Consider the following 23541-nt stretch of genomic DNA (forward strand, 5'->3'; position numbering starts at 1 on the left):
GCACACTGAGCCCCAAAGCTGAAGGACAGGGACTGCACACTGAGCCCCAAAGCTGAAGGACAGGGACTGCACACTGAGCCCCAAAGCTGAAGGACAGGGACTGCACACTGAGCCCCAAAGCTGAAGGACAGGGACTGCACACTGAGCCCCAAAGCTGAAGGACAGGGACTGCACACTGAGCCCCAAAGCTGAAGGACAGGGACTGCACACTGAGCCCCAAAGCTGAAGGACAGGGACTGCACACTGAGCCCCAAAGCTGAAGGACAGGGACTGCACACTGAGCCCCAAAGCTGAAGGACAGGGACTGCACACTGAGCCCCAAAGCTGAAGGACAGGGACTGCACACTGAGCCCCAAAGCTGAAGGACAGGGACTGCACACTGAGCCCCCGTTCGTGGCCAGGCACTGAGGAGGAGCCTGAGAAATGCAAGATCCTATGAGCATTGAGCTCTGAGAGGAGAAACCCGGGCCAACCTGTTCACCAAATGTCTAGCAGAATAATGTACAAGACGTAGGTTGTCAGTAAATATTTCTGGCAAGAAAGGAAAATGATGATGTTCGTTAGCCAAAGGCTGGGTTTTTGTTTCCCCCAAAGGAGTCTAAGTAAACCTGGAGGCTGCCAAACCCGGGGGAGGGTCAGACCCTCCGCCCACCCCACCCCACCCCACCCCACCCCACCCCAGCTCACACCTCTACTGCACAGAATAGGGGGGCGGGGGGCAGACCCTGCCCGGAGGCACGAAGGCCCGGGCCACCAGCGAACACGGATCGGAGCGCCTACCTTCCTCGGCGTCGTTTCTCAGCGAGGCCTCCAGCAGGGCCACGCTGGCCTCGAAGGTCACCTTCTTCCTGCGGCCGCCGGCGCTGCGCCTCCGCTCCTGCTTGCGCTTGCGGTGCTGCAGGTCCTGCTCGTACTGCGCCCACTTCTTCAGCTGCTGCGCGCGGCGCTTCTGCGCGGCCCGCAGGCGCTCCAGCGTGGGCACCTTCTCCAGCAGCTGCAGCTCCGTCAGCAGGTCCACGTGGCTGGCCATGGCGCCCTCCCCGGCGGGGCTAGCACGGGGCGCCCGCGGCCCGGGGAGCGCGGCTCCGGCGGGGCCGGGGCCTCATGGTGCGGCCTGCGGGGGAGACAGACAGACAGACATGTGGGCAGGCTGGTCAGGCTCAGAACTCCCATCTGATCATGTCACCCGGCCCCTGTTCAGAACGCTTTCCCCCTTCCCCTATTTTATTGGGGATATTTTTCTTGTTGTTTTTTTATTCAGATAGAATTGCCCTGTGAATTGTGTAAACTTAAAGTGTTGATTTGATACACGTATACACTGCTGTGCGGTATCCATCGCAGTGTTATATCAGGGAACACCTCCATCGCCTCATACCATTGATGGTGGGTGTATGGTTGCAACAAGCACGGTTGTTAACATTGTTACAACACAGGATTGATAGTTAATGAAAATGATTCCTGGACAATATTCCAGGAATCAATTTCATGAACAATACCTGAGGTTAACAATATTCCAGAGTCGAAAGCCCACTGGTTTCTGTCTTCAGACCCACGGGCTCTCAGACAACGAGGGAAAGGGTCTTGGAATGACTGGAACCTCTCTAATCCTGTTTTCTACCTATAAAATGTGCCCGACGCCCAGCATTTATAGGATGCTCAAGGAATAAAAAGAGTTGACCAGCCGAAACCAGTTCTGGTGACTCTATGCCGAAACTTGTTTGGCTCAGTGGATAGAGCATCGACCTGCGGACTGAAGGGCACCAGGTTCGATTCCGGTCAAGGGCAGGTACCTTGGTTAGGGGCACATCCCCAGTGGTAGGGTGCAGCAGGCAGCTGATGGATGTTTCTCTCTCATCGATGTTTCTAACTCTCTATCCCTCTCCCTTCCTCTCTGTAAAAAACCAATAATATATAATATATATGTATATTTTAAAAAGAGTTGATCAAAATGTTACACACCTAGCAGAGCCGCAAAGAGGAAGCAGCTTGGAGGAAGAAAGCATGTAAACGCAGTGCATCCGGGAACCCACAGGCAAGGCTGGTGGAGAACCGGGGGTCAGTTGGTGACAGGGAAAGCCTGGCACAGCTCTACGATCGCACAATGTGGAAACGTCTGTTGTCACAAAGGGGATCGGCTGGCCCTGTGCTTCCGGAAGTAATTGTAGTCTCCTGGTTTCCCTGCTTCATTCCCATGGCAGGCGGCGGGGTCCTGCCTGTCTCCAGAGGCTGAAGACCAGGGCTCAGCCTCAGCCTGGACCCTCGCGTGCTCAGGTCGGGTCAGAACGTTCAGGGCTCCCCCAGCTCTGAGACTGGAGGTCGGGCAGGCGTCATGGGGCAGGGGCTGGCTTGGCAATACGCCCAGGGCAAAGGTCCAGCGGGTCTGAGTAAACATAAGCCAAAGGCAAGGCCCAGCAGGAAACAGCTAACTGGCCTTTTGTTTTCTTTTCTTTTTGGAATGCCTTACAATGCTTTTAAATTAATTAATTAATTAAGCTTTTATTTTGAGATCATTGTAAATACACATGCAATTGTAACAAGTAACACCGAAAGATGCCGTGTACCCTTTATCCAATTTAACCCAGTGGTAACATCTTGCAAAACTACAGTATAATATAACAACCAGGAACTTGACATTGATGTAATTTATCAATCTTTTTTTTTTTCTTTAATCCTCACCCAAGGATATTTTTTCCATTGATTTTTAGAGAGAGTGAAAAGGAGGGTTGTCATAGAAGGGAGGAAGGGAGAGGGAGAGGGAGGAAGGAAGAGAAGGAGAGAAGGGGGGGGGGGGGAGAGGGAGAACAAGAGAGAGAAAGATTGGTTGCCTCCTGCATGCAGCCCAACTTTGCCAGGAATCGAACCTGCAACCATGTCTAGTTTTATAAGAAACTATAAAACTGTTTTCAAGAGGGGTTGTACCATTTTTCATTCCCACCAGCAACATGAATGATCCAGTTTCTTTGCCAGCATTTGGTACTGTCACTGGCTTTTATTTTAGCCATTTAGATCAGCGGTTGCCAATCTTTTGGACCTCATGGACCACCAGTGGTCCTGCAGATCATCTTTTGGCAACCACTGATTTAGATAGATATGTTGGTTGCCTTTTTAAAATGAGCTCAGAAGAGTTGAGTTCACAGCCACACCATGTCATCATGATGGTCAGACCTCACTGGGAGCTAGTGGACCACATGTCTACTTTGCCCCCTTCCTGGGATAATTGAACATTCAGGGTACGCCTGCTCTGTGGCAAGTTCTGGTTCAGAGATGGATGAGGGGCCAGCTCTGCCTTGTAGTAAGTCCCAGTCAGCCAGTCTGTCTGTCTGCCAATCTATCTATAAATTCACTTAATCCTCCTGGCAAGCGAATGAGGTAGGTGCTATGATCATTCCATTTCATAGGCAAGGAAAGTGAGGCACAAAGAGATTATGTAATTTACCCAACAGCACACGGCTAGAAAATGAACAAGCCAGCCTGCCTGGGGTTATCAGGAAACGTTCTCCAGAGTAAAGAGCGACTGATAACCTCAAAGGGTGAATATGAAGGAGTTTGCCAGGTCCGAGGTAGAGACGTGGGCTGAGAGGGAGCTTGGCAGTGTTCAAAGGCAGGAAGAGGGGCTGGCCATCTTGGAGGGAGTTCAGAAAACAACACACACAAACGTGGCTTGAAGAGGATGGCACTCAAAGGGAACAGAAGTCTCGGAGGGCAGTGGTGAACAACCTGTGGCTATAGACCAGACCTAGCCTGAAAGCGCCCTGTGGCCCACAGCATGGCGCATGCGGTGTTCTACAATATCGTAATTCGGGGCCTGCATCGGAAACGTGGAGACGTCATCGTCAAAATCAAATTTCCAGCTATTCTTAAACATCTCAGGACTTGGCCGTGCTGGGCTCACGGGGCAACAGTCAGCAGGTGTGGAGTGGGGCTGTCCTTCACACAGGCACATACCCTCTAATTTACCATGGTCCCCACTCCTCCCCATTACCCTCACCCGTCCTCCTTCGCTACATGGCAACACTTGCTCACTCCTATGGTCATCTGCGTTTGCAAGCCCTGTCTTGGGCAAAATGAGACAAAAGTCTCCAAATATCCACAGGTCCAATCTACACGTGAAAGAGAAGATAGTCTGTGAGTCTCCCCCAGTGCAGAGCAGGACCCAGGTCCGGGGGAGTCACTGCGTGCACCCACAGAACACACACCAGCCTCCGGAGCTGTCCAGCAAGCAGTGCCACTGGCTGTCTCGGGAGGTAGCCAATTCTTCATCACTCACCGGACAGTATATTTCCACTATGTCATCGAACTGAGTGCTCTGTAAGATTTCTTTCAGCCCTAAGAGTGTACCCAGACAGCTCCTCATTTCTTCATTATGCACTATTTACTGATCACTTGCCAAGTGGGAGACACCAAAAGCATGCGAAGGCTGAAGATAAGAATAACCAGACCCATCACTTACACTGTTAAAGCACTTAATTTCTTTGCAAGAACTCGCCCAGCCATCGTCTCAGCCAAGTGTTGCCCTAAGTTTGGAAAGATCATCCATTCTGAAGGAATTTTCAAAAGTATAGGGCAAGGTTTAGTATAGCATGGGCTCAGAGAAAACAAGTATATCCTTTTCATTTCTTTTTTAATCTATCAGGTTGTCTCCAGGAGAAAGTATCAATCAGTTCAGTACTAACAGACCTTTAACATCATTTTAACCATGCCAATCTCCCTTGTAAACAAAGAGAAAGCAGGCCCCAGGCAAGTGATTGTATTCAAGATAGAATGTCATGACATCGTTGTGTTTTCTGTGGATTTGTTTCTTTATAGTCGTGACATAAAATTTCCCTTTTTTCATAAATCTACTTCAGGGGAAAGCTAGCAAAGTGATATCAATGAAAAATTAAAGGATGATGGCACTTAGTGTTAACAAAGATTGTGCATGATTGACATCTGAAAAAGCCACCTGGCCACTCATCCTCAATGATCACAATCTTATAGAGAAGCATTTGTATGCGTTCATCATTTCATCTGAGAAACGGTTATTAGGCATGTGTCACATGCCAGGACAGCGCTAAGGGCTAAGGATACAGCGGGGTCAAAGATGGGCACAGACCCTGCCCATTGGGTGGATGACACAACAGAGGCATAAGGGAGTTGGTGGCATGCTCCAAGGATAGAGGCTGAGCCAGTGCCTCCAACCCTGACTCCCAGTGCAGTGCTCCCTCCCTGGGTCCAAGCCTCAGGCAGACCAAAAAGACACTCACTGCAGTGAGTCCCTGGATCGGGCAGTTTGCTCAGGGTGAAGGAATTAAGGGCAGTTGCCCAGCCCCCTGGAGAAAGGTGAGGACGATGCCTCCCAAGGGCCAGTAAAAGGGGCCAGAGCACATTTTCTCTGACTCTGCTCCCCCTGCCAGCCCCTCCCACCTCGCCCCTCTGGGTTCCCTGGAGCTGGGGCTCCAGGACAGCTCCCTCTTGGCTACTGGTTTTCAGGTGACCTAGTTTCCCCCCATAGACTCACACGCCTCCTCCCACTCGTGGCCGAGAAAACCCTGCTTGGTCTAATTAAAGATTTTGCCACCCTACAGCTAATCCAGCAACGGGGCGACTCCCAAGACAAGGTGCTGGGCTGAGATGCTGGCTCCAAAGGGCTGACGGCTGGCCCCCTCCTGGAACCTGGGCACATCTGTCTTGTACATCCAGAGCCAGTCCTGGATGGTGATGGGGACACAGCCCAAACCGCCAGAACTTGGGAGAGCAACAGCACCATCCACCCTTCAAGGGGGTCCCCGAAGATCTCAGTTGGAGGATAACCAGCTCCTTGAAGACATGGAGCCAGTGTGTTGGGGAAACATCCAGATGGAGCCAAAACCGGTTTGGCTCAGTGGATAGAGCTTCAACCTGCAGACTAAAAGGTTCTAGGTTCGATTCAAGTCAAGGGCATGTACCTTGGTTGTGAGCAAATCACCAGTAGGAGCTGTGCAGGAGGCAGTTTGTCCATGTTTCTCTCTCATCAATGTTTCTAACTCTCTATCCCTCTCCCTTCCTCTCTGTAAAAAAATCAATAAAATATATTTTAAAAAGAAAGGAAACATCCAGATGGATCATCCTGTGGAGAATTGGGCATGTGGAACCACAAGTCAATGGAGAGGCCAGGCTGGCCAGGCAGGTGTGGAAGGGGTCTGCAGGGGGCGGTCGTGTGTGTGGTGTGTGGTAGTGGTGGGGGCAGGGAGATGGTGTGATATGAGAAGAGAAATCAGAAGCAAGGCAGGTGTGTGTGTGTGTGTGTGTTTGTGTGTGTGTGTGTGCATGTGTGTGTGCTGTGTGAAGTCGGATAGATGAGTCAAAATAGCCTGGCTGTGGGCAGCAGGAAGTCTGAGGCCCAGGCATTTGACCCTCAGTGAGCAAGAACAAGCCTTGATTCAACATCTGTTGCTGTCTGGCACAGCCTGAACTGATTCCTCTTGCTGCATCCACTAACCCTCACTGCCTCCGAAGGGAGAAACTGAGTCAGTGTACATCGGGGAAGTAAGAGCTACACCCCACAGAGCTGAGCCTTGAGGGGAAAGGGAGAGGAAGGTGCTGGGGCTTTGGAGGGGGGGGGGGGGCGCGGAGAGGAGAGGGGAGAGGAATGGGATGGGCAGGATGCACTACAGAATTCCTCCTCCCCCCAAAATGAAGACTATTACAAGAGTATTGTTTGGGGAATGAATGTGCCTCTGGGGAAACAAGAAGAGGAAGTCAGTTTGGTGATGGTCCTTGCAGTTTCCCTATCACTCCCCCGCTAGGTCCTGGTTGGCCAGCTAAGTCCAGGCCCAGTGAATGGCTGGGATAGGCACATGACCTAAGTTCTTTCTTCCCACTGCCTGCAAACCTGAAGTATGGACACCCCCCTCCACCCCACTCTCGTAGCTGCTGGAAGTGATCTTGCTGCCAGCCATGCAGGACACTGGCCTTTGGATGAAGGCAGCACTTGGGAGGTGGGAGCTCAGGGGCCTCTGGACTTCAACTTTCCTAGCCAATGAAACCCCCTTCGTCACTCAAACCAGTTGGACTGAGTTTTGTTACTTGTAACCAAGAGCCCCCTAACAGAGAAACGTGGTTTTTAGGGATGCAGGAATGGGGACCCCAGAAGGAACTGTGGGCTGAAGCAAGACAGTGTCCTCGCTGGGACATACTACCAGGTACCCTCACTTCCCCCTACGGTGGCCACTTAGGGCCATTCAGACCCAAACCCAGGGCCTGCCTTGAAGAAGGGTGGGGAGGCCAACACCAGGGTCCTGAACCCTGAAATGGGACAGGAGGGCCCAGGTTTTGTGACTCCCCACTCCCAGGAGAGCAGCTTGTGGACACATCTTTGGACTCGTTGCCTTGAGAAAAACAATGTGAAGGAAGGTGAATTCAAATGGAGGCGGCACTAAGATATGAGTCAGATAGTGTCTCAGAGTTCACGCTGCTAAAAGAAAACGTTATGATTTTTTTTTTTTTTTTGAACAGCCCACATCCCATCACATCCGGTGTCCAGGCCTGGGCAGCCACACAGAAGGAAATCCTGTGCTCCCAAGCTCACCTGCTGCTGCCCCGCCACACCCCTGCAGGAAAGGGCCCCAGTGAGAACAGTTCCTGCCCCTGCTGAGCCACCTGCCCCAGAAGTGAGCTGCGCTTTCCCCTGAGGTATCATGGAATCTGAGGACCGCCAAGGAGCTGACCTGCCCATCTGTCTGGACGTGTGGTTTTTGAGGCCTGTTGCCCTCGGTGTCCAGCGAGTGCAGTCACAATGTCTGCCGTGGCAGCCTGTGCCACAGCTGGGCACCCTGAGTGCCAGCAGCCTTCGTCTCCCACCACATTGCGGCCCAACTGTCGCTGGCCTGGCTCATGGAGAAGATGCAGTGCCCCCATCCCCACCCCCACCACCAGGGCCTGGGCAGCTGCCATAGGAGCCTCTGCTTCTCTTGTGTGAGAAAAACCAGGGGGCGGGTGCTTGGTGTGTAGCAAGTCCCAGGAGCACCTGTCCCACTCCATGGCACCCATTGAGAGCTATGGGGGAAACTTAGTGTCGTCTAACGGCCAAGATGAAGAAAGCCAGGCATTTACAGGACACGGAAGTGAACGGTGCTACTAATGAAAGAACAAGATAGAAAATCACACTGAGACTCAGTGCAGAGGTTGCAGAGCTACACCACTTCCTGGCTGAAGAAGAGAGGCTGTTTCTTCAGAGGGTGAGCAAAGGAGAGGAGACAAAGAAGAAAGAGAATGAGAACACATTAAAGCTCCATCACATAACCACTTCCTTGAATAGGCCCATCATCAAGTCCCACCAGGCCAGAGCCAGCTCTTCACCAGGTAGTTTTCCTGATCATGGGACTAAGGGCATCTCATTCTACAGTGCTGTGGGTGGAGGGCCCCTACACACTTTTTCTTGTCTTTTGTCTCGTGTCTCTGGCTGTTTTTATTGTTGTTGTTGAGCCCATTAGCATCTTTGGTCTTGCCACTAGGGACTGGTGAGAAATGAGGTTATTCTTTCCCTACTCAAGAACCACCCTACTCCTCCTGCACCCCGCCCCCATTCTGTATCCTAGTCCAGGGACATCGCTTTCTTGGCCCTGTTCTTTCACTTCTTACATCGTGACCCTTTGTAGTACACCAGTATATCTACTCAGACTCCAACTTCATCCTTTATTCAACTCCCTTTGTGTCCCGTGCCTAGATAGATATAGCCGGCCCTGTTAGTAGCTTTTCTAGTAGCTACCTGCCCCCACTTCTCTGCTTCTCTTCTGGTTGTTTCTCACTGAGCTGTTTGGTATGTGCCTTCCATGTGCTTCAGGAGAAGCAGTCCCATGTGAGATAGGAAGGGAACATTTCCAAGGTGGGAAAACTTCCTGGGGAATGATTTTGTAACTTCTAAAAAGAGGTATTTGGAAAGGCATAGTCCCTTTCTGATGTTCACAGCTGTATTGGAACTGAGGAGAGTACAGTAACAGCAGGAAGGAATAAGAAACACGGTTTTTGTTGGCATCATCAAGCTTGTAATTTCCCTGATCCCAAACTTCTCATCATTAAAGATTATTTTTCTCTTTTTGCATAAGGCAATTTTAGTCACATTTTGGCTACTTGAAATCTGAGTATCCTAAGGCACATAGCATGGATAACCCACTATCTGGGCTTCTCTCACTTTTTCTGAAAGTTGACAAACTTGTAGAATCCCAGTTCAAACCAGTCACGTAACTCCTCTTTCCAGTAAGTACTGATATCCTTCATTTCGTGGATCAGAAAACTGACAGTCTTCCCTCACACTGCTCATGCTATTATTACTCTTCATCACCTGACCAGGTCTCAGCCTTCAAGTGTTCGTTATGTTATCCATTTGTCAAATCCATATATTGTGTATACAAATGTATTAATATGTTGAAAATGTTGAAAAACACGTACTTAACCTGGGCTAGCCTCTTCACAAAATGCTTTCCTATGACTCTTGTAACAGCTCAGTGAGATGGAAATTAAAATCCTATTTTTGCAAGTGAGAAGAAAAAAACAACTTTAGAGTGACTCACTCATTATTGCTTAGCTGGCAAATGGGAGCGTTGGGATTAAATTCATATCTGTTTGAGATGAAAGCCTACACTCTTTTCTACTCGGCATTTATTTGTAAGCATTGATCGAATGCAGATTGTGGCTCTGCATCATCTCTGTTCCTTATTTTCTTACATGTTCTTATCCTATATAAGAACTTATCCTTTTTCTCACTTCACCTTTCCACTCATGATTGGATGCACTCAGGGGGATTGTGAAGATTGTTGGTTACTTTTAAAATAATAACTGTTTTGTCATAAAAGTGGTGTACTTATTGAGATTTAGAATGTACAAAGACTGTACAGAAAATTAAAGTCGTTAATTATAAAAACAAAGATTTTTTTTCCTTGTTCTTAAGCTATTCTTCTTCACACAATATTGGCAGCCGCCTCGAGGAAGGCAGTGAGTGCGGTCTCCCTGCACTTCCTGTCGCACTGAGCACAAGGGGGAGAGGAAAGCAAAGCACAGCCCAGGCTTCCTCTCGTCCTTGGAACCCACTTTCTCTCCTAAAGAATGCACTGTCCTGCCCTCCCATAGCACACTTATCTGAATAACAGCCTCCCCCCCCCCCCCAATCCCAGTATAAAGATGCTTTACTCAGGAGCAAAGAGACTTCTGGGGCCCTGGATGCTCCAAATATCTGAATTAGAAATTGTCTCCCTCAACCCCATTCTCAGGGAATGTTGTGGACTGACTGTCCTGTCCCTTCTGAGATGAAACTTATCGACTTCAGGTGTAGTCATCCTAGACACACTTTCTGCTTTCAATCTGTTGTGGGATGTGGGTTGCCAAGGGTCTGCTCTTTAACCCCGTCTCTCCCCACTGAGCTTCTTCATGGGGCCCTAGGCTTGGCCCTGACTTGTCACTGTCTCCCCATTTGGCAAGATCTGGGGGGGGGAGAGGAGGGGGGGACGGCTGCTCAGGAAAGGGCAACAGGACTCAAAAACCACAAGTTCACCAAGAACAAAGAGTGATCAAGCAAAGGGTGTATTGTGAGCTCTGTCAGGGAAAGAATCATGCCCAGCATGGGGTTAAAAACCCAGCTGGCCTCTCTCTGAACGGGATGGCCATACTGTGATTATAGGGGCTAAACCTTAACAAAAGCCATGAAGGAAAGGATTACCTTTGTTCCAAGTCTCTAGAGAACAGAGTTGGGATCAGGGACAGGCAAAATGAAGACGTAGGATCAGCCTGACATGAAGAAATTATCTCATGTTAACAATTCAACAAAATCCAGCCATGGCACCATGCAGGCGTCCCCACCCTCAAGCACCCCATGGCCACTAAGGAGATTGCTGAGGGAGAAGGTCTGTGTAGGGGTGTAGGTGGGACTTGCCCAGTGAGCCCCAATCCTGGCCTGGCAGATAGATCATCTGCACTGGCAGCAAGCACTCAATCATGTGTATTTGCAGTCCAACACTTGGTATCCACCAGGCTAGGCAGCCTGTTAGAACCATTCCAAGTAGAAACTGATTGATGGTGTTTTGGATCTGCTCTGCCTGTGAAGGTGATACAGCTTTCTCAGGCTCAGCTCCAGGAAAACTTCAAAGGAAGCCACAGCTCGAACAGGTGGAGGAAAACCCATGAACACATCAGTCTTCCATGCTGAGCTTCTCCACGAGAACCTGAGCCCACAGAGAGGCCCACACACTTGTGGGTAAGAATGCCAGTGTGTGGGAGGCTGCAGGGGACAGAACGAAGGTGCCAAGGATGGGGCACACACGAGGCTGACACGATAGCTACGAATGCATTAGTCAGTCGTAGTGACAGTGCTAAACCAAACAGCCAGCCTTCTAAAGAAGCTTATGTAATAGCTAAGCACAGGGAAATGAGAGTCGAATCACATATACTGTTTCTCTGGCGTGGGGGACTGTGGTCCACTCCCTCCCTTCGCAGGGAGACAAATACTCCCTTTCCAGCTGGAGGGATCGTTTTTCCAAAGGAGGCTACATGCCCTCCTGGGTGACACATTTAGTAAACAGGACAGTCACTCCCATTGGGTAAGCCTGGAGTGGCCTGTCTCCTCTGTCTCCCTCTCTGAGCATGACACCCTTGGCCCAACTTTGGTGTGCTGTGCCAGCTCTTTGTTTTGGCTACTTGAAGCACTGTGAGAGCAGGGGTTATGAGGCCATGTATGATAGCAGGAGGAATGAGTGTTTGACTGATTGGTAATGCCTGCCACAGATAAAGGAGTGGGAAGTGGCTGTGTGTACACTGAGTGTGCAACTCAGTTATATATCACGCTTGCCTAAACTTGGATTACAACACTTGCCTTTGCCCCATTGTTCAAAATCCTCTCGTCTTAAACACATCTAGAAAGTTATTAGAGTGAGTGGAAGCACTCCTCAAATCCTAGTATATCAGCCAAACAACAACTCAAAATCGACATGGCCCCAATGATAGACATAGATGCAAGAATAGCTTAGGTTCTAATAGGAATTTCTCCAGTAACTTGCAATAGGGAGTTGAATGAAGAATTGTAGTCCATCCCTCTGAGTTAATTAGATCCAAGTTCTAAGAAGCTGCCATCTTTACTTGAGCCAACTCAAGCAATGGAAGGCAGCCCCTGCAGCTGACTGCCACCTCTCCCGACTCTGACCCCGGAGAGCAGAGAGATAAGCATTTTGGATGAGGTCCATTCTTGAAGGGGGAGGGACAAAGGCACTACAACCAGCTATGAATCACTGTCTTGTCCTTTCCAAGCATCTTAGATCCCACACCATTACCAACATAAAGGTACCCCTAGCAAGCTAACTCTTCCCTTTTAGCCAGGGGTGTTCTTAGCCAATCAGGAAATAGCTGAGATGGGAATTTTAAAAAGCTTTTCATATTGTTTGTTCACTGATGTTTAGATATTCATTCCAATGGAACAAGGACAATAAAAATCACAGAATTGGACTCAAAGGAGAGAGTCCTCCACTAGAGGAAGAAAGGATGAGGAGGGGAAGAATTAGAACAACGCAGAGAATGGATACCAATACACTGCACAGCCAGTAAGTGGTGGAGCTGGGATTTGAACCCAGTTCTGCTTAATCCCAAAGCCTATGTACACAGAAGAAGAAGAAGAAGAGGAAGAAGAAGGAGGAGGAGGAAGAAGGAGGAGGAGGAGGAGGAGGAGGAGGAGGAGGAGGAGGAGGAGGAGGAGGGAAATAGTAAAGAAGCACACACAAAAAACACATCAGTGCTTTAAAAGACCTGTCCTATGAAATGCAAGGAGATTTCAGAAAATCTATAGTATTCATGATCAGGGAGATAAGAGGACATTAAAAAAATGTTTTAATTGATTTCAGAGAGGAGGAGAGAGGGAGAAAGAAATAGAAACATCAATGATGAAAAAGAATCATTGATCAACTGCCTCCTGCACATCCCACACTGGGAATTGAGCCCATAACCTGGGCATATGTCCTGACTGGGAATTGAACCATGATCTCCTTATTCATAGGTCAACACTCAACCACGGAGCCACACCAGGCTAGCTAAGAGGACGTGTTGACTAAGAAACCAGACAGATCAATTTGTAATTGAACAAATACTTGTTGAAGTCAGTATAGAATAAAACATGTGCTTAATGAAACTAAAGATAAGCATCACAGAATCTATAAAACACGTAAGTGAAAGGAACCCAGAGATAAAGAAGGCAGGGTAATAATGGCAGCGTCTGTGCACAGCACAGCTTCCCACGTGTCAAGCTCTTCACATGTAACATCTCTTGGAATCATTGCCCCAACTCTGCACTGTAGGCACTGTCCCCATTTCAAAGAGGAGAAAGCTGATGCTCAGAGGGGTTAAAAGATTTGTAACTTGGGCCGAGGGTCCAGTTGGTGGCTAGCCTCTCTTCTGATTGGTCTGTGCCTGGGCCATGATGGATAAATATTTTTAATAGCTCCCCTGCTTAAAAACAAACAAACAAACAAACAAACAAACAGCCAGACAAGGAAGATAGCCCACAGGAGCACAAATGAGAGCAACAAGAGGAATCCTTGAAGGAGAATAAATGAAATCTATGCGGAGTGAGGATGATAGTGAAGCCATAACTTCTCCTACTATTAGAGCTGCCATCACCCTTTGGAGGAGTAAGCAGGAAATATCTATACCTCATCCTAAACTTCCTAAAATCTGCCTTCCAAAGCCCTGTGGGCTCAGCCCCCATCACCATTTTCTTGGTGAACACTTTCTCATTTTCTACTTCACCCAAACCAGATTCATAATAGCAACCATCCTCATAACAGCAACTGTCCTCTGTGCTCTACTCTCTGGGTGATGCAATTGTCAGTAGACAAGTCAGAAAGTTCCCAGATGCTCTGCATTTTGGTATGAATTTTCCACCCCATATGCAGTCTTTGAAGTCTCTGAGTGCTGATTTGTGACCTGCCAGGTCACCACACAGAGAAAAGCAAGCTGCAGTGGACTGCCTTTACATTGCTTCGGTTCCTCCCCGCTTTGATCTCCAGCCAGAGTTCCTTCACTTTCATTCCCTCCTCTTGGATCCTCTTGGATGTAAGAACTCCAAGCATACCTCTGCTTCCCCTCTGATCAGCTTTGTTTCCATTGAACATGATACATTCTTTGTAAGCCTCAGAGTCAATCCCATGAAAGTGCTGTTACCATCACAATTGAATTTATCTCCTCCTGTTGAAATCTCCGGTTCACTTTGTTAGCCACTTTGGTCTACACCCAGATAGCTGTGGTCCTAATACTATTTCAATCATCTCACTCATCATTTTCTCCAGCAAATTACTGAAAATCCTCTCTATTTTATACCTGATGTTACCAGTTAACTAATTTCAGAAAATGTTCTCCCCTAATACACTTTAATTTTCAATTTTAAGCCACATTCATTTAGTCAATAAATACGGCATCTACTATGTGCTAAGCAATAAAATGGGGGGGAGGGCAGCTCTAAGGGTCTCTTTTCCTTTAGTTATATATTCTTTTTTTTTATTGATTGGGGTGACATTAGTCAACATGAACATAGGTTTCACGTGTGGGTTTCTATGTTACAAGTATATATTCATTTTTAATTTAAATTCTTTATTGTTTAAATTATTACATATATTTCCTTTTCCCCCCATTGCTGAGAGTCTCTTAATGAGCAAAATTATTTGCCAGAAAGGTTCTGCTTCTAGTAATGGCAAAGTAGCTCTTAGAAGACGTCCCCTCTCACATATAAACTCTGGAGAGAGAGACAGTGAGACAGAGAGAGAGGGAAAGAGAGAGAGAGAGAGTACTGAAAGGCATTTGATTTGTTCAGCAACAAACATACATAAACTTGAGGGAGTTAACCCTTGAAAGGAAGAAACGGCAATAGGTGATGTCCCTATTTTTATGGCTTTTGACCTGAGGACAGACCCAAGTCAATGTTGCACATGGACTACAATTTGGATAGAAATCTTCATTCTTAATTTTTGAGGAATTAGAGGCCAGAGTTCAGGTCAGTACAGCTGGAAAGTAAGAAGAGATCCCAGAAAAGAGTCACAGAACAGTAGCCCCATATTCTGAATATATATTCTGCCCAAATTTCCATGAATGATGCATGTATAGGGCAGGTTTCAAACAGACAACTAAGGCTAACAGAACTAAAGAAAGATTTCAGTTAATGCCCACTCAAGAGAAATTGAGTTTAGAATTTGAGTTTGGTAATGAATAAATAAATAAATCATTACTGTTTTTGAGAAATATCGAATCAAGAGTCTTTTCTTTTTTAAAAAATAATATTTTATTGATTTTTAACAGAGAGAAAGGGAGAGAGATAGAGAGCTAGAAACGTCAATGAGAGAGGAACATCGACCAGCTGCCTCTTGCACACCCCCTACCGGGGATGTGCCCGCAACCAAGGTACATGCCCTTGACCGGAATCGAACTTGGGACCTTTCAGTCCGCAGACCAACGTTCTACCACTGAGCCAAACCGGCTTCGGCGAATCAAGAGTCTTTTCAAGTCTCATTCACAATACTCAGGATGTAATACAAAATTACTAGGGAAAAAAGTGTTTTAAACAAACAAAAATGTGGCCCAAACTCAAGAAGGAAGATAATCTATTGAAAAATGTACCCCAAGAGGACCCAAGATGTTAAGAGTTAACAGATGAGAATCTTAAAGTTGCTATTATAATTTTGCTCAAAGGTATAAAAAAAAATATGCTTGTAATAAATGAACAAACAGGAAATATCAGCCACTGCATAGAAACTAAAAAAGAACAAAAACTATTAATCAGATCAGCTAAATCCCACCAACACCTTCCTTTGACTGTAAGTTGTGCTTTTCACTAGGGACAATTACACAGTGCTAACAGTGACTTCAATGGCTTTTTTTTTTGGGGGGGGGGGGGTACTTTCCAAGTATAAGGTATTGGGCAAGTTTTGGAAAGCTAATATACGATACAAAATCCTAAGCTCTGGTCACACAAAAAAACATCTTTTTATCTGACAGCATCTTTCTATTAGTTATAGGTCACACACACACATACACACGGCACTTCTCGTGTCCTACCTTCTCTTTCAGGTCTTAAATCAGAAGAAGAAACTGAAGACCTGCCATGGCCCCTTTCCAGCTCTCAGATCACTCCTGACGGAGCCATTTGCCCCGCAAAAAGCACAGAGCAGTGAGGGAGAGGTGCAGGCTGTCAGGTTTGATATACCCCACATTCTCCTTCCACAGCAAAGGGACCCTCCACTAGATGGTTAGACAGACCAATTCTGTAAAAACCTCTAGGTACAGAAATAAAAGGGAGTCCATGGGGAGGCACTGGCCACTGTAACATCTCTTTCATCCAGTTTCAACAGCAGGTGTTTAGCTTTTTTTAAAAACTGGGAAGAAAGAGATTCTCAAACTTGGCTACATGTTGGAAACACTGGAGATGCTGGGAACATATATTAGGATCACAGGGCAAGACTACTATATATCCACCAAAATGGCCCCAGAAATGTTTTTGCATCAGAAAACGGCAACTGTTGGCAAGGTTCTCCTACACTGGGAATATAACGATACAGTCACCTTTAGAACTTCTCAGCAATATCGTGTGAAGCTGAGCGTACACACACCTTATATCCCAGCAATTTCATTCCTAGGAATGTGTCCAACAGAAATTTCTATATACACTTTCCAACGGCATTTACAAGAATTTAATAGCACTGTTTATAACAGTCCCACGGTATAAACTGTCCAAAATGCCCACCAACAGGAGTCTAGAAAAGAATGATGGTGTGTTCACACAGGGGAACATTGTGAATGAGAAATGAGAATGAGCAATAGACAATTGAACTCTCACAAGGTTAACCAAAATAAGGCAAATACACACACATACAAATACAGAGATATATGATTCCGTAAACTCAGTAGCAAGCAAAACTGACCTATGTTATTAATCAGGACAGTGATTTTGGGGTGAGAGTAATTGGAAATGACATAAGGGGTACTTCTGGGATACTGGTTGTGTGTGTGTATGTGTGTGTGTGTGTGTGTGTGTGTGTGTGTGTGTGTAGCAGGATATGGGTTACAGAGTCATGCTCAGTTTGTGAAAAATCCATCCTTTATTTGTCTTACGTTAACTCATTAAAAAAAAATATGAAATATTGATGCCTGGGTCCCACCTCCAGAGAGTCTGGTTTAATTGATCTGAGGTGCAGCCAGGCATCAAATGTTTGAAAGCTCCCCTGGTGGGCCTACCGTGCATCCAAGAACCAGTGTGTTAGAACTTGGCAACCCTCCCTCCTATTTCTGGGAGCAGCAAGTGCCGCTGTTTCTCTAGAAAGACTAAAGCAGATGTGTTTTTTTTTGTGGAACACGGGTAGCTCCAGGGGAGGTTAATAGGCGTTTCATGGAAAAAGAAGTCCATCATCAAATGTTTAATTTTTAAAAAATTCTAATTATCAACTGCGTTTCTAGAGCCAAGTGCTTTATCGACATTTAATCCTCACAATGAGCCTACGATAAAGGTGCTATTAATCTCTATTTTGCATAAGGATAAACCAAAGCCCAGTGGGGTGATTGTCAAGGTCACACAGCCAATAAACAGCAGTAATTCACAGGTTTTTCACATCCACATGGGCCTTGACACTGAAGCCCGTGCTCGCTACCACTGTCCTCATCTGCCTCTCTGGGCAGTACTTGGCTGTAGGACTGAACCCAGCTTTTATTGGGCTCAGGTGAGTGGTGGGTTATACAGCATTCCCCAAAGTGGTTTCTTCGTCTCCACCCCTAACCTTCCAACCCACCATCCACACCACTGGCACATTTTTTTTTTTTTTTCATTATGAAACCAAGTGTGATTCTGTATTTCCATTGTAGGGAAGCATTTAATCTCTCTGTTGCCTATAGGGTCAAGTCTAAACTCCTCAGCCTAATGGTTCAGGCCATCTAGTGTGTGGCTTTGACATTTTAACTTTATCGCTGGCCATCCTAATGTCCCAAAGTCACTAAACTCTCAATTTCCCACCTACACTGAACAGTCTGATGGGTTCATTTCCCCGCAATGGTCCCCACCATTTGCTGAGACCCTGCTATGTGTCAGGGTCTACACATAACTTTACTCTCCACAGTGAGCCATGTTAAACAGGTCTCATTATCCTCAATGGATAGATTAGAAAGTGGGGGCTCATCTTAACATGCCCAATGTCATAACTCAGAAGTGACAGAACCCAGATTTAGATTTCTCTCCTCAAAGCCCATGCAGGTTTCACTACAGCACACCCGCCTCCTCACCTTCGTTCATGCTATTCCATGGAGTGGCAATACCCTTCTTTCTCTCCACCTGGCAGTCTCTTCTCTGTTCTTCGAGAGCTGGTGCAAGTGCTGTAATAATCCTATCTATCATCTCTTAAGTGCTTTCCAGGCACCATGCTCAGCACTCCATTTGCCTTGTCTCAATGCTCTTTTTATTCCCTCTGAATTGTTCTTTATCTGCCCTGTGCCAAATGGGTTTCTTTCTCCTCTCTAGTTCCAAGGCATGTGACCACATCTCTATTGTGACGCTCAGCACTCTTCAGTCATTGTTAGTTTCCAATCTGCCTCTTCCATTGGACTAGATGTCCTTGATTGACAAGGCATATACGTTATTCACCTGTACATCCTGCTAGAGAGCCATCCAGCATATGGTAGGCATTTCAAAACTGAGAGAGTTGTCAGAAGGTGGGAAACTGAAAAGTCACAGATTTTTTTTCCATCAGTTCTATCGCAGGGAGTGGTCCTTGGGTTTGGAACCAGAGCTGTAGCATCAAACAGACAAAACAGACCTGGCTTCTGGGAGAAGAGGTCACACTGAGGGCCAGACCCAGGACACGCCTCGCCTGGCCCCCACCTTGCCTTCCATGAAAGGATGAGATGGGATTGCCCCTGGCTGCACGGGCAATCTTCAACTCTGAATGCCTTTCCATTGGCTCCACACATCCCTGCTTAGGTGGTGTGTGACAAAACAATGGTTAGGCTCAGTTCACAGCACTGTTTAAGAAATTCTCAACTGCTCCTTGCCTCGTCCTGCTCTTAAGACACCCCAGTGAATGAAGATCTCCAGGACAGAGAAAATGAATATCTAAGATGTGGCTCCCCAAAGGTGAGTCGATTAGCTGGTCATACCCCTTTCTAAATAGATCTATTCTTTTTTAGTTGGAGGCCCCTTCACAAGAAAAGAGCAGTCTTTGGTGCTCACTCATCGCACTGAGCATCCTTTCAGTGTACCTGGTCTACACCCAGAGAACTCCGCCCTGGAACTGGAATAACAGCCTGTACGTGCCACCAACGTCCCAACTCTAGGAGCTCCAAGGCTGTCCATTTTTAAAGCCAGTCGCTGCTCCTCTGCTCTCACTCTTACTGGACTAACATGCATTTGCCCAGGTATGAGTCATCGGTATAAGCACTCCCAGCTGCGAACTCAGCTGGGTTTCTGCACAGCCTCCTTCCAACAAACCCCTCTGGGAAACAGGGGAGCCACCAAAGAGACTATTTCAAAATCAGTTGCCCTTTCCTAACTGCCCACCTCTTCTGCTGCCCTCACGAGAGGTTAGCTGCGTGATTTTTTGGCTTCTAATCAAGTCATTTTCTTATCCATCCCACCCTCATCATAATGCACATTGTATTTTAAGAATTTGTATGTGATATTCATGAAGATAGAGTTTACCGGACAAAAAGTTAGCTTCTTTATGCTCTTCTTTAGCACACTTGAACCACCGTGTCTTTCTCTTTTTTGTTGTTGTTGTTGTTAATCCTCACCTGAGGATGTCTTTCTATTGGTTTTTAGAGAGTGGAAGGGATGGTGAGGGACAGAGAGAAACATCCATGTGAGAGAGACACATTGATTGGTTGCCTCCTACAAACCCCATGACCAGGGCCGGGCATGGAGCCTGAAACCGAGGTACTTGCCCTTGACGGAACCCTTCCATCCTGTGGGCCGACGCTCTATCCACTGGGCAAAATCGGATAGGGCTTCTCTTATTTTTATTTGCCCAAGTCTTTGATTACTCCAGGAGGCAGGGATCAGTGTGAGGGAAGCAACTGCTTTAACATAATTTTATGTCTTTCATTTCAAGAATAAAGCCAGGTAAAATGTAGCTCTTAAATATGTAACAATCTTTATGTAGGCCCAATCTAAAGAGTCAAAATTTGAATTACTGTGGAACCCGACTCAGAAACATGTTTTCCATTTTATTCTATCAGACTGGCAAAACTTAAAGTTACTTAATACTCAGCGTTGGAAAAGGGGATGTATTCCCACATACTGTTGATGGAATAGAAATTGGTTTGGCCTCTTGGGAAGACAATTTGACAACGTCTGTCATAGCTCTAATTGCAGGAAGTTTTCCTTATAGAGAAAACCATGCCAGTGTACAAAAATAGACACTGTACAAGCAAGGATGTTGTAGCATCCTACATTGGTAGCAGGAAAAAGCTGGAAACAACCTCAACTGTCAGCAAGGAAGTAGAAATAAATTATGGTAAAGTTTTATTGCTGGAATATCATGTAGCCTTAAAGACTGAGGCATCTCTCTGTGTGCTGACATATGCTAAGATAAATTAGATGGGGGGGGGGGGGAAGGAAGTTTCAAAAGAGTGATCTATAGATGTGTTAAAAAGAAGAAAAAAAGGATAAACATGTAAATGGATATGGGTCTGTCTATGTACCAGAAATTTATGGAAAGATACATAAAACATTCAGGAATTTCTTCCAGGGGCTGGGGGACGAGTGGCTGGTGGTAATGGATGGGGAAATATCACTGTCCATTGTCCACGTGTTCATATTGTTTAAATTTTAATAATGCATTTGTATTCTTTTGTAATTAAAAAGCATAAAATACAGCAATAAGAAAACAAAAGCTGAATTTTATATGTTAAGAAAAAGCTAATGAAAATTCAGAGGCAACTGTCCCAGTTCCAGAAGGGCCGTGGAGATGGCGACAAGTCACCGCGAAGGGCCACAAGCTCTGAAGAGAGCAGGTTTGAGAATGTGTGCCTTCTATTTGCGCTTGGACCACAAGAAATGAAGCCAGTTCTGACTGAGACTCTGAACCATCCTAGGAGCCAAGAAATTCTGAGAACTCCTCAGGGTGGCCCAAACACTAGGGCCTCTACCCTGTGCCAAGAAGCGAAGGCTCAGGAAGCCTAGGTATATAATGACACAGGTGATGTGGGTGAACAAAACAATGGCTCCGGCCAACCGGGACATCAGCAGCTCAGGGCTCTGTGCACCTACCCCCTCTGCTCTGGAGCCATCTGTGACTCCCAGGGACCGAGTTCGCTGATACTAATGCAATAATAATAGTTGAGATGTACATCCTATGTGCCAAGTAGAGGCTAAATGGTCAATCATATCATCTCATGCTTTCTATTATTCCTGTTACACAGCGGGAAACTGAGGCTTAGGCAAGTAACTTGCTCAACATTGTAATAAGTGGTGGAGGCAGAAATCAAACCCAGGTCTGACTCCAGAGCCAGCCAAGGTCACTGCCAGCCTTCCCCCATTTGGGGAAGAACTGAAAAAGAGCACTCCCTCAGCGTACAGACACAGAGAGCCACAGAGAAAAGCCAGAGACTATAATGATCACCTGCATCATCTTTGAAGCCAGATAATCTGAGTTCAAATCCTTGCTCTGTCACTTACAGGCTGTGTGGCCTGTGGAAAGTCATTGAACCTCTCTGTGCCTCACTTTTCTCTGCAGCACAATCAGTAATAATGCCGCCCCTAAGAGTTGCTAGGAGGACTAACGAGCTAAAAAGACAGTGATCAGCTCATAATAAGCACCAAATGTTAACAACTATTATTCATATATTTTTTAAAGATGCTCTTTCTTCCAGGCAGATGCAAGTCTGCAGGGTGTAGAGTTTGGCAGGTGGAGCAGACTAGGTTTCAGCCTCTCCCTCAGTCAGGAGCCATCAGAAAGTATATGACTCTACAACCTTACACTAGTCCTGCTGAGCAATTACTTCCGATGCACTGCCAGTTCCTCCTCCTGGCTACCTCTCTCCCAGCCTGGCACACTTTTTAAAAATGTGGGTTCCCAGGGCCCCATCCTGGCCGGTTCTAATCCAGGTGGGTTGGGCTAGGGCCCTAAAGCACCCCCCCAAAAAAATAAATTTAAATTAATTAACTAATTAATTAATTTAATTAAAACAAATAAAAAAAAAACCAGGTGACCCAGAAAGGGTGGGTTCCAGACACACATTTCTGGAAGCACAAGAAGCTCCTCACCCTTCCCTCTGGCTGGGTCAGTTGCTCCTTGAGAGCCGGCAGCCATCCCTTCACACTCGGTCCCAGGCCTGGGCCCTGGACAAGGCGCACAGTCAATACGTGACTCTGCAAGCCAGCCAGCAGAGCAGGTGGCTGTGCGCGCAGGCATGACAGGCTGGGTTTCCTTTTACGCTTGAGCGGGTTGCACCAAGGACCCCTCACTTTGGGATCTTCAGACCCTGCTACTCAAAGTGCAGTGGACAGACCAGCCAAAGGGCTTCCCCTGGGAGCCTGTTAGAAATGCAGGCCCTCAGTCCTCAAACCTACTGAGTCAGGAGCCCCGAGACGATTCATGAGCAAGTCTGAGACATCTACCTGAGATTCCCTTCCCCCATCAGAATAAACTCTGACCAAGGTGCACCTCTGACCCGTCCAAATGCCCTTGGGGGATAATCTTTTCCTTCAAACTCCCAGAGAGCCCACGAATGACACAGCCAGATCCTTTCAACAGCCCGGCTCCAATCTCAGCAGCCAGCCTGGGGCTCACGGCGAACCTTTGCTTTAATCAGTTATTTATTTCAAAGGCCCAATTAAAATACGCCTTCTTAATACATGGAAAGGGAGACAACAACTGCAGCCTTTACAATGCCGGGGTGTAAGACACTCCCTTCTTTTGCACAGAGCCGTGACTCCTGCTTCCCTGGCCAAAGCCATCCAAAGACATCGGATGCCCAAAGAAAACAAGCCGTGTCTTCCGGTTGGCCAAGCTTTAAGTGATCGGGCAGATTTTACGCTGGAGTTCGACCTCATTAATCCAAGGCCTATCTCGGTGCTGTAAATGTCAGTGGAAAATAGCCATTCAGTGGGTTTCCTTCATTCCACCAGAAAGAGAGAAAACAGGAAGCTGACAGCAGCTGTGCCCCAACTTGGCAGATCCCAAGGGCCCAGCTGACAGGGCGTTCCTTGTCAGCACCTATGTCCCCCCGCCCCGGCCTGCTCGTCCAGATAAAGGTGGGTCCTGTGTCTGCATGAGCAAAAGGCAGTGCATGAGCAAAAGGCAGCGGTGACTGCCATTCAGATCATTCAGGCCCCCAAGCACCTGCTCGGGAAGGAAAACAGCGTGAATTTCTTTGGCCTGAATTACCAATTGGCTGCTCATCATTCAGATCCATCTAAACCTCCTCTTCCCATTCACAACGTCCTGCGAGCCAAACCTCTGGGACTCCAGGGGACATAAGGTGTTCCAAGACCTCATTCATCTCTTTAATGCATCTTGATTGTCTCCTGTGTGCCGGGCAGCATGCTGGGCAGCCAGGGACATGGAGATGAATGAATTAGAC

General features: G+C 47.0%; 1 protein-coding gene across 1 annotated transcript in view; it reads right to left on the minus strand.

Annotated features, from left to right (window-relative positions):
- PPP1R16B (protein phosphatase 1 regulatory subunit 16B) overlaps nt 1–23541 on the minus strand; it is an 85951-nt gene that overhangs the window by 57252 nt on the left and 5158 nt on the right. Inside the window, exon 2 of the mRNA XM_036417760.2 lies at nt 781–1114. Coding sequence (XP_036273653.1) covers nt 781–1030 — 250 coding nt within the window. The 5' untranslated portion in view covers nt 1031–1114. The remainder of the gene's footprint in view (nt 1–780; nt 1115–23541) is intronic.

This window comes from Pipistrellus kuhlii, unplaced genomic scaffold (genome assembly GCF_014108245.1).
Source record: "Pipistrellus kuhlii isolate mPipKuh1 unplaced genomic scaffold, mPipKuh1.p scaffold_m20_p_6, whole genome shotgun sequence".
Classification (NCBI taxonomy): domain Eukaryota; kingdom Metazoa; phylum Chordata; class Mammalia; order Chiroptera; family Vespertilionidae; genus Pipistrellus; species Pipistrellus kuhlii.